The sequence below is a fragment of the Lissotriton vulgaris genome, chromosome 7 (assembly GCF_964263255.1).
Source record: "Lissotriton vulgaris chromosome 7, aLisVul1.2, whole genome shotgun sequence".
Lineage (NCBI taxonomy): Eukaryota > Metazoa > Chordata > Amphibia > Caudata > Salamandridae > Lissotriton > Lissotriton vulgaris.
Window position 1 is genome coordinate 622,298,286 of NC_141695.1, and position 15,426 is coordinate 622,313,711.

A 15,426-nucleotide genomic window follows, 5' to 3' on the forward strand; every position below is an offset into this window, starting at 1 on the left:
GGCAGCTCTTTTGATTCTTGGCCAGTGTCTCAGTGTTAAGGGGCGGGTATATCTCTTTTTAACAGCTCCTTTGAATTCTAATTCTGTCTTGGTTAAGTAAGACTAAATGAATTACTGTATTTTTTGTGAAAATAATTAAAATACAATGCAAAAAGGAAGACATACACCACGTACATTTGCTGGGTCTTTTTACTGTGAAGAGAATAAAGCATCTGTAAATAGAGCTGTCTGATTTGCGTACGAAAACAGCAATGTTGGTCCTCTTTAACATAAGGGAATAATATCTTCCCCACCTTCCAACATGGACAAAAAATCTTCAGCGAGCATCTGTTGGCATGAAGGTAAATACATTGATACAAAGGATTAACACACCAGCGGATCATGAGTGAAGCTGTACATGGCAGTAATGCAACATATAGCACAGCAGTTAAGTTGTCTGCCGTGCATGTTTATAAGGCATGGAGCCTTCCGCACTATATCCAGTTGGGAGACTCGGCTTCTGCAGCTCTTAGTATGGCTTTAGGCATGCTCAGCAAAGGCGGGTTAATACACAGTGCAGTAAGTGTAGAACGCATAGGGTTAGCCCTGTGATATAAAAAACTGCATTAAAGAACCATTAAATGTTCACTAAACACATTCCACGGGTGTGGTCAGAAAAGGGAGCGTTTCCCATCATGTAAAAATAAAAGTGGTTAGTAAATGTTCAAGCTATAAACAAAAAATTATATTGGATAATCCACTTCTTAAAAATTTGATCCTATTATACACAGTTAACATACATAACTTAAAGCATTAACAATACATTAAAAACACTGTCTGTAACATGTACACCATTAGCAAATGCGATGAGTCCTATGGCCATGGAAGATAAAATACAAACATTTGCAGCCAATGGCACATCAAGCAGCGGATACTACCCCCATGATGGTATCACTAGGTTATTAAGATAGGGATGGTCATTCTTCCTTTGCAGAAAATATCAACTGCATGAACTGATACCTACCAAAGAGGGACCTCATGAAGAGACGAAGGACATCAGTCAATGATAAAAAGTACAACAAGAGAGGAAGTGGAAGGGAGTGTCATACAAGGATGAAGTGGTCGACCAAGAAGGAACGGAAAACCTTGAGAGGAATAGCGTCAGCCATCAAAGGAGAAGGGAATCAACCACGGAAGGATATTGGCCAGGAAGGAAGGAGTCATTTCGTGAGGAAGAGCATTAATCACTCAAGGAAAAGAGAGAAGCTTAGAGAGACATAATCCAAGAAGGCAAGTCATATGTTGATCGAAATGCAGTCACCTACAGAAAAAGGGCAGCAAAAAGGGTTAGCCAAGAACCAAATTGCCATAGAGGGAGGGAAAGTTTAACCAAGAAGAAAAGGTCACCCTGGAACTTAGGGTCCCAACTAAAGAATATGGGGTCTTACCGGGACTGAGGAGTAATCGAGCAAGCAAGGGCCATGTACACAGGGAGGAGTTTCACCTAGAAAGAAACGGTTCATCTAGAGACAGAGTGTCTCTATCAATGAGTTAAATCCACCAGGGGTATGGTCATTAACTCAGGGAAGGGTGATCCTGGGAGGAAGGGTTGATCCATGAAGAAAGAGACTAATCAGAGGGAAAGACCTCACAAAGAAGGAAATGTGTCTAAGAATGGAGCCCTTCCTCCTCACCCCCCGCCCCACCCCTTACCTCCCCCCAGAAAATTATGGCAGCATAGGAGGAAGGATGTCTCTCAGAGGGAGTAAGGGTGCCAGCCATGGAGAAAGAATTCATTCAGGGAGCGAGTGCTCATATATTGAGGGACAGCTTCAACCATGTATATATGTCCTCCAGGGAGGGAGTGGTTATCCAGAGAGAGAAATGAAGGAAGGATATCGGGCATTAACCAATGAAGGACTTAACCACGGACAAGATAGTGGTCAGTGGAGAGACTAGTGTGGAAGGGTACAATAATGGAGAAAAGGTGTCTATGAGGGTGGAGAAGTGCCTGGAAAGGTGGATATGCTAATCTTAGAAAAGGGGTCAAAAAGGGATGAAGGGTACCAACCAAGAAGAGGTTACGTAGGGAGATGGAGCACCAGTAGGGAAAGGCATTCTCCTTGGTAGAAGCAGTCATCGAGAGAGGATGGTCACCAGCCAATAAAAGGTATGCACTAGAGAGGACAGGGTCTACTGTGTAGAACAGATGCTGAGTGCAAGTGTGCTGGGGAGACCTCTGGGGGCAGAGACCAGACCTTGCAAGCAGTGAAGGGATATTGCAAGTAAAATGTTACTGCTGAGAGGCCTACTGTGGGAGTCTGCTCCAGAGGGGGGTTAACCAACCCATAGCTCCAAGCTTATCTTATGTGCATTCACACAATTGGAAAGGAGTCTGAGATATTGACGATTACACCCAGTCTTAAATCAGAGGTTCTTTCACCAATATAAATACAATATAAGGTCCTCTTTCTTGGATTCATTTGTTCTCAACCCTGGTCCATTTTACCTGGTCTGCCATCCTATTTTATTCCTACCTGAGCACCTTGCTTGATAAAGGTGCAGCTTTCATTCTTCGTACTATTGAGGATAATCTGGAGATCTCATACTTAGGAGAATATACTCTATTTTCAGTGTTTCTTGCTGCCATAAGCAGCGTTTCCCCTGAGAAACAGCAGAGCTGCGCCATACTGTTCCTAAGTCTGTAACAGGAACAGTACAGCAGAGTTGTGCTAAATCTAGGTCTGTAACAGAAACATCTTCCTATATGTAGGTTTCTGAAAAAACCCATCCCTCTGCACATTGCTTGTCTGTTGTATAAACACCGCTATCTTTTCTCTACCTATGTAATAGAACACAGAGCAGCATCATGCTGCAATAAAGCACATGGAGTTTGCTTGAATCCAGATGTGTAATAAAAACACCAATTCTGAACTATGCTGCTAGGACTGTGCTGCTGCAGTGTTTGGTACAGTGGCATCATGCTGCCTATTATGTCTACGAGAGACGTAGCATAATGGGCCTCTCTTCATCTCCCACCAAAGCAACACAGGGTTGCAGTGCTGTACACATCTTTGCTAGTACACAGAATCATGATGCTATTCCCCAATCTGTGAGGTTGTAGTTGCTTAAGCTATTGTTTTGACATCTGTAATGTTAGGCGGAATTTATATAGCGCACTGACACCATAAGTTTCCTGGCGCTGAGAGGTGCTGAGATTGTCCAAGAGGCAGGCTAACCGGCTTGGGTGAAAAGCCAGGTTTTCAGGAGTTTCCTATATGTTATGTTAGGCGGAATTTATATAGCGCATTGACAAATAGCGTTATTCCATTTCAGGGTCCAGGCTACTTCCGCCAGGTGTCCCTGCTGTCCAAGTGCCTTACTAGGCCAGTGAACTCCACATCAGATACACCAGACCTTGAGAAGCCTGGCAGGAAGAGACCCACTGCTCCTATTCAGAGCCTGGGTGGGCAGCTGGGTAGTTGGTAGTGAGCTATGAACCCCATCAAGTCTAAATAACATATTCTTACCCCTGTTCCATTGTCTCTTTCATGCTGTAATAATCACAACTGGGTGTAACTCCTACAGGCTCCAAACAGAAATAAACAATGCTGCCTTAGATACCTGCACAGAAAAAAGGAAACGTTGACTACCTTCTATTTACTTCCAGGCAGAATTTCTTGTCTCTCCTGTCCCTCAAATCCCACAAAACACTGTCATTCTGTGTCATCCAATTGAAGAAAGCTTTATCAGAATGCTAAGCAAGTTGTAGCCCATGAGGTATGAGGGCATGCCGAAAAGGCTAAGCAATAGAACATGTGGATGTGTAAGGAACTAGTCCTTTCCTGGAGTACTCTTGTCTGCCAAAAGGTACATATAGATTACAGAGTTAACAGAAGGTCTTCAAAGATGGAGCAAGAACTGTCCTAGAAATCTACAGGCGGGCCTAAATGTGTTGCTTTTATTTAGAATAAACATTTTACGATCCAGCAAGAGGCCTATTTGCGACTGCCTTGCCTGCATTTACTGGCCTCATCTGTGAACTGGATCCCTACAGGAGAGCACTGGCTCTCTGGAATTTCCAGTTTGATCTAGGCTGTGAGGAGTCTGTGGACAGTAAGCCATGAGTGCCACTACCATTCCCTATTTTATTTCATCCCCTGGAATGGTCTATCCGCCGACAGATCACTGCCCTACTTGAGTCCCCGACTTCCTGGAAGCTCCGCAGAAAGCTAGGCCTCTGGGAGTGACTGAGAATGCAGGAGCCGGTGGACTTGCCATTTGCCTCACGTTAGTTTGTGAAATCGTGAGGTAGCGCGGTCATCAAGACAAAAAGGAAAATTCTGGGAAAGGGAAGCTTGGTCATAATGTTAACGTAACAGTTCTCCATTGGATACAGGTTGCACATAGCCTTGGCCATGAGGTCGACCACGGTCAGTCTCCCCAGAGGGCAGAATCTATGCAAGGCCAAGAAAGAGTCTGATATGACCACTGCACAGAAAGGAGGGCATCTAAGCTGTTGCTGTACTCCTTCAGGTTTGGCGAGGCTTCTCGTGTGAATGAGTTTCTTGAGTTGTTTATTGCTGCACAGAGGGTGGACCCCTGATGGAGAAGCGTGGCGTGGTGTGGCTCACTGGTTAGAGGCGGCAGACCCGTAAGCAGAGGACGGCCCGGTTACCAGGGTTCGATTCCCGACGCGGCAGGGTCGTGGACCATGGTCAGCGGGCTCGATAATTCTCGCCTCGGTGCCTACTCCAGTCAGGGACCACACTCGGCAACTCTGGGCATTAGCTTGCCTCATCTTCACAACGGCCCCCCCCAGACCGCCGGGGATGCTTGGTCGCACCTTAGAGATACCCATTAGGGACCATCTCTCAGGGTGAGCCAGGACGGGTTCCCCAGCGGTCGAAGCGCGGAGATACTCCTCCGGGAGTCGATTCCTAGCGCTATATAAACCCGCAATTAAATTAAATTAAATTAAATTTTAAGGAGGCTCACCTCGCCGTGCCTTGGGCCCTTTAGACAATGGCTCCTGGAAAACCTTGGTTTTCTCATTTTCTGTTGCACCCTTCTACACAGTATTCCTATGACCTAATCAGTGGTCTGCAGCTGCTGTAATGAAGAAACAAGTAATGCTATAATTTTACTTCTCTGCTGCCAGAGAGGGCTTGGAGGGGAACCTTAAAAAAAGGCTTGCTGGCAGTTTTGTATACACTAGGCTTGGAACCAGCCCATTGTGGACTTCTTCCTTTAGACTTACCCGTTCACCAGTGCTCATTCCCTCCACATCTCATTATTCTGCCACACACTCTTGAGGCAATAAGACTTACTGCCACTACAAAATGTGCACCCTCAGATGTTCCTCAGCTGCAACTACAGCCAGTCCCTCAGTTTAGGTAATACCCCTCAGATCACCAATGGGCCCTGGCTTGGCAGTTCGGGCTGGGTTCCAATTGGAGTAGGGTCAAGACTGATTTGCATATAGCTGGGTCCAAATTGAGGTGGCATGGTGTGCAAAATAAGGATGGTCTGAGATGCGGCCCAGAGTAACTACCAATGGCTAACATTACTTCAAGGATTCCACCCATCCCTTTTTTGTATACTTCAGTCTTTCCTAGGGCTAACATATTACTTCGCTTCCTAGGAGGATAAACCATCGTTTATTAGTTCATGCAAAGTCCAGGTTATTTTGTCATTGTCAAGAGTATATTGTGTAAGATGTTGTCATCCGCATCCTAGGATCACCTAAAGCACCTACATCTATCAAGGCCCTTGTGTTTTTTACGGTACTTCACACCAGGGCGAGAAGCAGTACATAGCCTCGCATGTCTCCTTTCCAGTTGAGCTCAGGATACTGATCCCAGAGAGGGCACTATACTTTACCCCGTAGGCAGACATGGTGGAAGGTCCTGTGCGCCAAGAGCGTGGCACCGTGCAGCACTCCTCTTATTCATTCATTTCAGAGAACAGAGGTCAGAAAAAGGAGGGGATAGATAAGGAAGGGTTGTTTGCATACATGTATGATGTAAGTATAGTAGAAGAGGTCAGCATATTCCATTATGGAAGTAATGTAGAAAAATATGGGAGCTGACAGCCTTCTCATGTCTGTTTAGGATAAAACATAAGAGAGGACAAGCTGTGCCAAAGATGGTGCACACAAAGAACAGTCTTTCTGTAGGAATGGAGAGAAAATAAGAGGCTTGAAACAAGGTTGTATTCATGGCAAGAGAAGAAAGACCTAGCTAGAGACCAAGTAGACAGCAGTATAAGATGAAGGCTACAAAGAGGGGCATTGGTTGCCTGTCCTCAATATCTAGGTATCCTAGACACAAGGGCATTGTGAACGGAATTTCTGGGGGTCGACATGCCAGTTGCATCACACCTTGCTTTTCGTTCTGGGAAAGTGCTCATAAAGGGGCCATACATCTCTGCCTGCTTCCATCGATGCTGCTTTGTGTCCTGCAGGCACATACAGCAACAATACAAGACACTTTAAAATAGTAAGTTGGACTTTCCAAGTGGTGCAGTTAGTAGAGCAAGCAAAATCACTCAGGGAAAGAAAGACTTTACCGCACTTTACCGGCTTTTCTTCTTGGCACGTTTACCGCCCCATTCTGAATTGGTAATGGGAGTATAGTTGTAGCTGTAATTTTTTTACACGTTAAAAACTTTCCCTCTACAGAAAAGTAAAAGTCGAAAAGAGGAAGAAATGTCTCCAGATTTCCCCTGGAGGAATTCTGCAGGTTGAAAAGGATCCAAATGTAATTTGCGTGAATCTTAGATCTAATATTGGCCAAAAGACGCTATTTGCACCCGATTTTAGATTAACCAAGAAACTCAGGATGAGGGCCTACATTTGTTAAATTGGGTGCAGTCGTTTTGGTGACATCACTACCGCATAATCTGCCATTGAAAGCAGAGTTCTTTGCATAACAAGGCGTCTTACTGAAAACTAGAACCTTGCCATTGTAAATGCAACCGAGGAAAAACTTAGAAATAAATGGTCTGGAATGCTGCGCTGATGTCACTGCGTTAGTGACATCACCAAGATTCCAACCCTCAGTGAGGCATTTTAAAACATTTGATTGCTGCTGCATTAGTCACATACTCACACAATTCCCAACTTACGCAGCAGCAGTGATGGAAATGCTTGGAAAGATATATGCTACATTTAAAACAGCTGTTATTTTAAATGGCTCAGACAGGCGTTGGGACATCTGAAATAAAAAAAAGTAGGGGACAAGAAGAAAAAGTGAATACCACACACTTGCGTCTAGGAGTGGAATTACAGGTTTAGCCACTTGGTGCAAATATAACAATACTAAGTTCTCTGTTTGGTTTTCAAGTGTCTCCAGTTTGCAACACATATTGCATTGAGAATGCTTGACACAACCTGCCGAGTGAAACAATGGCTTTGCTGAGGAGGCCTCGCTCCCTTAGAGAGTAACAGTTTCACGTTTCTCTGTAAGATGCGACTGTGCAATGAAGACTGACTGGGTGTCGAGAAACTATCACACAACAGCTTTTAAAATGGCGGTGAAGGGCATTTCATGGTGCCTGGACCCCGCAGAGCCTGAAGCCAGAGAGTGGAGACCGAATGCGTCAGGGTGCTCTGGGGAGGCAGCAGGTCACGTGCAGGAAGTACAAGAGACCGCAAAGGTCCCCTGACACCACAATATTGCTTTTCTGAAGGTTGAGCAGGTTTGACAGACTTCTGCTCAGACTATCCTTAAGGGCTCAAAGCAGAGTCCTTCCTTTGCCTCACACTGAATACTTGGCAGGTCTTATCTTCACAGGAAGGTGGGAGTTGGCACTGACCTTTCAGAAGGCAGCGCGCAGTCAGGGTCAGTGGGAGTCATGAGGGAATGTGGAGAAAGCACTATGGTGGGACCTTCAGGGCCTCACTTGCCATTTTTCTTGCTAACTTTAGTGGCATTGATGTCTGCTTTGGTCTTCTGAATGCGTGTGAAAATTTCCTTGAAGAGGGCCTTGTACTCAGGCTGGCTCTGCTCCAACCGCTTGTCCACGGCCTCAACCTGCTTCTTCAGGCTTTTTCCCTTGACCTTTCGCTCATCCAGCTCATGGCCCTCAGCCCGAAAGTCCCGAATCGAGCTGTCCCGGGAAATGGGTCGCGATGTCTGGACGCCAGTATGGCGCACACTCTCCTCATGCCGCCGGCACTTGCTTAGCAGCTCCTCATACTTTTCCAATAGGGCGTGGTACTGCTCGTCCACTTCACGCAGGATGGACATTCCTCGCTTGCGTACATTGTTGGCATGCAGAGTGTAGTTGCCTTCATGGCGACTGGCTGCATCCTTGGTAACGATAGCATTGAGTGCTGTGTCGCTGCAGCTTTTGCGAACTGGGTGGCTCATGGAGTCAGACATGGATTGATCTTGGCTGCTACCACGACCTTCCTCTGAGATGTCGATGTAATCGGCCTCAGGGGCATTGTTCAGAGGCTCCAAGAGCACAGCAGAAAAGTTGTCTTCTCTGCTGAGAAGATATTTCTTCACCTGCTTCATCTGCTTCAGCTCAAGCAACTCGGTTTCCAGCTCTGCAATGCGCAGTTTGCAGCTCTCGACCTGGCAGACCTGCTGCTCCAGTTCAGAGTACTCTTGGATGACCGACGTATACTCCCGTTCCACCCTCTCCTTTCGCTGCTTCTCCTGGCTCACCTGTGAGCGCAGTGAGTCCACCATGGCCTGTAGGCGCTCGTTCTCCTGCTCCAGGGGCTTCTGGTTGCTGAAGTCCAGGGAGGAGCTGTGCACTTGGAATGCATCCTCATACCTGAAAAAGAAACAAGGAGGTAGAGAAGACAAAGAACAGCAAGTGAGAAACAAGGCTAAGGTGGCGTCCTGTCTCTTCATGGATGGGCACTTAGAGGCAGAACAAGGATATTACAAGCTAAGCTGCAAACGATACCTGTTTCTAAACGTAGCTCCCTTACAATTCACTGCCTGTTATTCGGTCATCCATTGCTGGGAGGTGAGACCGGCAATAGCACTGGAGGTGGTAGGATTCATCACCAGGCTGCCTGCTCCAGCTTGTTGCATTAGGAAGCCAAGTCAAGGCAGGAGGAGCAGTGGAACTGTGCAACAGAAAAGGGGCAGAATGGGTTTCTACAGGGAGAGTGTGGAAAAGACTGCACAGCAGGACATGGAGTTTGTCACCTAAGTGTGGCAGGGGAAGGAGCTGAAGGGTGTTGCAGGAGAGGGAGTCTTTCCTACAGCAGGGCTAGGAAGCAGAACTGTGCAATGGGACGTGCAAGGGTAAACTGGTGGGACAGGAAGGAGTGGGTCTCTACAGCGGGACAGAGGCAGAGAGCAGGGCATGGTCTCTGCCTTCCATGACTCCCTGTTTCTCTCCTGCTTTAGTTGGTTCTGTAATACACCTTCTGCTAGACCCCTGAGACCCAGCATTTGAGTTGATTGGATTCCCAGTGTTTTGCATCCCGACAAACACTTGCTTTGAATGTTGTTGTTTCATCTGGTGACCCTTTTGTCCACTTGTACTTCTGTCTTAGTAAACTTACTGTTCAGAAACATCCCAGCCACACTTTGCTGTGAATGATCTTGGGTGTATCTGCATCCCCAATAGATAGGATTGAAATTCTTCCATGCATTTTCAGAGTTGCAAATGTAAGACTATCTGCAGGCAGGAGGCTTTACTTGTGCATGTTCTGGGGTTTGTCTTTTATACATCATGCTGATATCAGCCAGTCTACTGCAGTGCTTAATTTGTGAAGAAATAAGTGCCAGGGCCTTCGTCAGGAGGCCACCTTTGCTTACACCAGCCCATAGCTCCTGTCAGCTTCACCTATGACAGAACCAACACAACTATTAACCATGAACCATGAAAACCTGCAAGTTTGTCAATTCAGACTATTGCATGTCCCCAAAGCTGTAGGAATGGCGTGGAAGGCAGGTAATAGCTATTTTAAGGTATATTGAATTAATAACCAACTGCTGCTTTGCTCATTTATATATTGGACATACATCGCCACCTTGTGGCAGACTGTCATAAGCGCTGGGGCTGACAATTAAGTGCTGGTGCAGAGCACCGGAATCTACCGGCTCAAATTAAGCACTGGTCTGCTGCATGTAATATCACTCTATAGGGGTTCTTATTAGGAGGTATTGTTACCATCCACGGTACCACTCCACAATAACTAAACTCACATAAAGGTAAGTGGATGGTCTATCTACTGATCTCACAAAAATGTGTTATATGTGAGGGAACAGACAACTGTATTTGTTAAGACGAGAACCCTCACTCACCCTGAGGTGACATGCTTCATCATTGGGTTCCCTCTTACACACTGCGACCGCAAGGTACACAGTGTGGGCTACAACTCTCCCTCATCTAAAATCAGTGATTTTAGATCTATCCACTGGAGACACTATTAAAGTTATCTTTGTCCATCCAGGAGATAGTTTTAACTCACTTTTTGAATTCATTTTGCACTCTGCCCCTCACTCCAACTTACATTGGAAGACGTAAAACACCTTGCGCTCCTCTCCTGAGGGAGAGCTGTAACCCACACTGTGTACCTTGCGGTCGTAGTGCGTAACAGGGAACCGAATGATGAAGCATGTCACCTTAGGGTGAGTGAGGGTTCTTGGCTTAACAAATACAGCTGCATGTAATGCTAGATTAAAGTGTTCAGTGAGGCTGAGTGTCAATGAGGAAGCTGGAGAGGGACTGGCAAACTGGAAGGAGCTGAAGGGCTCCTGTGCACGGTTATGCATCCCCGAGGCCACAGGCCAGTAGTAATCCCTGAGCACGTGCGGAAAGCCCTTTCTGGGTCTATCTCGCTACTCTTAAATGAAAGGGTCCCAGGTTCTCATTGTCATGGTCCGACGTGGTCAAGTGACACTATGCTCCTAGTATGCGGACAGGCTGAGAGGTAATTTGAGCTTATATTCACAGATGGACAACCAGGCTTCCTTATGGTACTGATGGAAGAATGATGTTCCTATCTGGACTGCCCATAGGTAGGGTTGGGTACATGTGGATTGTGAATAAGAGGTATGTGTGAGGGAACAGGGTTAGTGAACTCCTACCCTCGTTTTGTATGTTTCACATGGTTAGGAGTTAAGGGGGGTCCTGAGTAGTTGTGCACAAATCTCTAGTGGCAAAGAGGGATTTGAGAGATTGCTCTCTGAACCAAATGTGAGTTGCCTCTTTTATAGACCCAAGAGAGAAAAGTTCAATTTTGGAGAATTCATATTGCTTCATCTTCGCATTGACAAGGGTGTTATGATATGATCTGATTAAATCTGAAAGTGATGTACAGGCACAGAGTAGGAGCGAAGGTTCTCCTCCGATGCTCACTCTGGTTTGCACTGGCAATGTTTGATTTATATCCATACGCCCGTTTTCACAGTTATCAATAACTGAGGTCGCTTACTCTTTTCTCAGGAGAAGAACTGAACACCTTCCTCCTCTACTGTTTACCAGACAGCACTATGTTAATATAGATAGCACAGAGTAATACAGTGCTATGAGAAAGGGTGTTGTACTGGCAAATTCTTCACCAGCAGTGAGAGATGTAAGGTGCTTTACTGTTAATTCCAGAGTTCCTCAAAGTACATCCATAACATTTGTGTTAAATGATCTTGGTTTGTGAAGTTTAATTTTACTGATATGCGTTATAATGCTGCTGGGGTCGGCCCTATAGGGCAATCTGTCAGTGGCAGTGCTGGTCTGACTGATCAGTGTGTTGGCTAGTCTTGCGGCTATTTATGGGCATGCGTTATGGTCTAGTTTCACCACAAACATTCTCTGCAAAAGCACAAATGTCTGCAGTCTCTAATGCCTTCAAAAACACCTATACAGACTATCCTTACAAGTTCAGAAGTGGCCCGATTTACAGACTTTTTTAGCTATCAGATTTGTTAATAGGAACCACTTTTATTTTGGAGCCGGATTCTGACTCTAGTCCGACCCTGAACACAGCTTGCCATTGGTTGGCAGCTCAGGCTGTCAAACTCTTCTCAGTTGCAGTCCTGCTCAGCTTTCCTGTCTCATTTGTATGCTAACTCCTCCTTAGGGTTATCAGGGTTCTTTCATAATTTAGGGGTCAAATAAACATTGATTTCTTCATTAGTCATACCAACAACTTTGCAGTTTGGCCAGACCTTGGGCAAAACCCAGTTGTGGTTTGATCCGCAAGACTATACACGATTTCAGAATATAAAGTATATCTTGATAGGGTTGGCAGCTAGACTTAAGCGAGAGTTTGTGAACTAACTGCTGACACTCGACTGATGCATGTGCAGTAGTAGCAGTGTGTGATCAGGGAGCCGAGGAAGGAACTAGATATAGGGAGGCCTCTAGCTGTGAACTCATACCATAGAAGGTCCTATATAGTATTCTGTACAGAGCCGTAAACGTTCCCAGGAGCAAAATCGCATTAGCTGGTGAGCGATACTATGGAATTTCATGGTAGTTTGCGAGCTCAGCAGGTGCTATCTCAGTATCCAAAGGTGACTGATGGCGGCATGAAGAATATCCTTTCAATGGGTGTTTTTTAAATGTAAGGAAAAGAAGGGTGCTCAGATGTGGACAGCTTGTTATGTTATGTTCTGTTCTGTTATGGTATATTATGTGTATTTGTAAAGCTCACAATCACCCACAAAAGTTTCTTGGTGCTTAGCACTTACATGTGCCTATCCCTGCCAATGGTAGGTTGCTTAATTGAAGACCAATCTCTTCAGCTTCTTGATGAATTCAAGAAGAGAGGAGGAGCCTCTGATGTGGGTTGTGAGGTTGAGCCACGCTTTAGGAGCGCTGCCAGAGAACACCTGCTCTTCTGTTCTGGTTCTGTATATATATGGGATGTGTGTGGGTAGGACTCCTGCGAATTGGGGGTATATGGGTGATAAGTGAAAGGAGGTGTGACAGATCAGGTAGATGGGGCCTGAGTTGTGTAGTGCCTTACATGTGTGTGGAAGGAGTTTAAATTATGCATGTTTTTGTATCAGGAGTCAGTGGTTTCTTGAGGTGTGGTGTGGTGTGATTTCTGTGTGGGAGGTTGAGAATGAGTCTGGCTGCTAAGTTCTGGACGGGTTGTAGTCTTCTAGCAAGTTGTTTGGTGATCCTGGCGTGGAGGGTGTTCCAGTAGTTCAATTTGATGGGGACTAGGGTATGAGTGACAGTTTATCTAGTGTTGCTTGGGAGCCATTTGAAGATCTTATACAGCATCTTTTGAGAGTGGAAGCAGAATGCAGCGATGGCGTTGACGTGTGCGGTCATGTCCAGTATGATGTTAATGATTATTCTGAGGCTCCTGACGTGGGTTTTGGGTATGGGTTTGAGGTTGGCTGGCCACCAGTTGGAGTACCGTGGTGAGGTGTTCTTGTCGGCTTGCAGAGCTTGAGACAGTTGGCTTTCATCCAGTTAGCGACTTTGGTCTTGCAGGCGGTGAACTTGTTTCTTGTGTTGGGGTCCTGTACGAGAGGGAGAGTATGAGTTGTGTGTCGTCTGCATAGGAGAGAATGTTGATGTGTCAGTTAATGACACAGGCCAGATGGATCATGTATGTATTGAAGAGGGTGGGGCTGAGCTGTGAGCCTTGAGGAACTCCACAGATGAGTTTGTGGGCTTTTGAGGAGTATGGTGCCAGGCTGACAGATTGTGTTTTGTCCGTTAAGAATGAGCACACCCAGCAGAGAGCGAATCCTTGGATGGCTATCTCGTGCAGGCGCCTGATGAGGAAGGGGTGTGAGACTGTGTCAAATGGTGCAGAGAGGTCCAGGACAATGAGGGCTGCCATGTCTTCTCTGTCAAAGGCCATGCGGTAGTCATCTGTGGCAGTAATGAGTGCTGTTTCTGTTCGGTGGTTGGGCCTAAATCCGAACTGCATGGTGTTGAGGAGCTGGTGGTTGCTGAGGTGGTCAGTGAGGCATTGGTTGATTATTTCTCTAAAACCTTTGCCATGTATGGTAGGAGGGAGATGAGCCTGTAGTTTGAAACTGCGGATGGGTCAGCGAACAGTTATGTTGCTGTTATTGGTGCACCTAACAGCAGGTCCTGCACAGTCCCTGGGCAATTCACAGCATACTCCCCTTCATACACAGCAACAAATTAGAGCCACTAAAGGATGAATACACAGGCATTCACCACTACATCACAGAGTGTGGGAAGCAATGTAGCCCCTCTGAAATCCAAGCCAGACGACTCCGGAGCTGTCAAATCCAGAGGTGGACCAATTTTTTCTAGCCAACAGGGTTTCATCACAGAAATCTGGGACAAATAAGTGTCTCTCAGTAGAAGAAGCAGATTAGCAAGGAGGCTTCAAAATCAGCCCAGGGTCCCCTCCTCTGTTTCCAGTGATGAGAAGTACAATATTCAGTAGGCCTTCTGGGGCCATTTAGGGAAAGATGCTGCTGACCTAGAGGCTCACAGGATGCTCTATAAAGCTCTCAGGAAGTAGAGGAGCTGTAAACGCCAACATTGGTTCGAGATCCAGTAGCCATCCATGTGGACACTGCACTACAATGATAATTCATATTTCCCTTTCAGTGGGGTTTTATGAGTTACTCTAGGCTTTAACCTAAAACAAGGAAGCCTGATTATATCTTAGTTGTGATCTTATTATGTTTGTATCACTGTGACTGTAGTGTGTAGTGATGTAAAAGGACCGAGAGATGAGGCATTTATACTTCTAAGATGCTAGTGTATAAAAGGAGAGGTGTTGCAGTTGAAGTGTGGCAGTAAAGGCATATATGATGATTTCCTAACGGAGTGTGGCCTATGTGAGAACTGATTCTTAAAGTATGTCGGTGAGAACCTATAGCTACCCTACTCATAGAGTGAAACAAAGGAGAGTGGGATACAGCTGTGCATATTGTTGTGGCTACCATCCTTGGGGTGATCAGGGATGATCCCATCGGGGCCTAGTCACTGCGAATAGATTTGATTTGAGGAATAGACTGAAAGCTCATTACAATATGCCCAAAGTCACTTTAAGCGTGTCTAATACAAAAACGCTACCTGTAAACACAACACAAGCCACCAGAAACCAGAAGATTCTCTCTCCAATAGTCAAGATTAGAGGGCTTGGAATTCTTTATGGGAGTCAGAAAAACAGTTATCTTGATGCAGTTCTAGAAGGCTACGATGGGAGCAAAGAAGGCCAGAAGTGTGGCTCTAGAGGCCGACATGTTAATGCAAAACAACCCTAAATATGTCTTCCTTACCAAGGTATATCAGCAGGATTCCAGAATGCATAGAAAACACAAACAGGCCGAAAAGGGTAGGTTTAGGGAGGGGAGGAAAGTGTCTTATTTCTCAGCTAGCCAGCTAAAGGAGGACTAACTGTGAACAATGATTTAGACGTGGTCCAGCTTTTAACAGGTGCTTACACTTGTACAGCCTGTACGGGTCTTTACACTTCACACTTGATTAATCTCTGTACATTACGGCGCTCTACGTTTGCAC

General features: G+C 45.8%; 1 protein-coding gene across 1 annotated transcript in view; it reads right to left on the reverse strand.

The window, feature by feature from the left end:
- Positions 1-29: 29 nt before the first annotated feature.
- CDR2L (cerebellar degeneration related protein 2 like) overlaps positions 30-15,426 on the reverse strand; it is an 80,747-nt gene continuing 65,350 nt past the window's right edge. Inside the window, exon 5 of the mRNA XM_086930795.1 lies at positions 30-8,769. Coding sequence (XP_086786921.1) covers positions 7,881-8,769 — 889 coding nt within the window. The 3' untranslated portion in view covers positions 30-7,880. The remainder of the gene's footprint in view (positions 8,770-15,426) is intronic.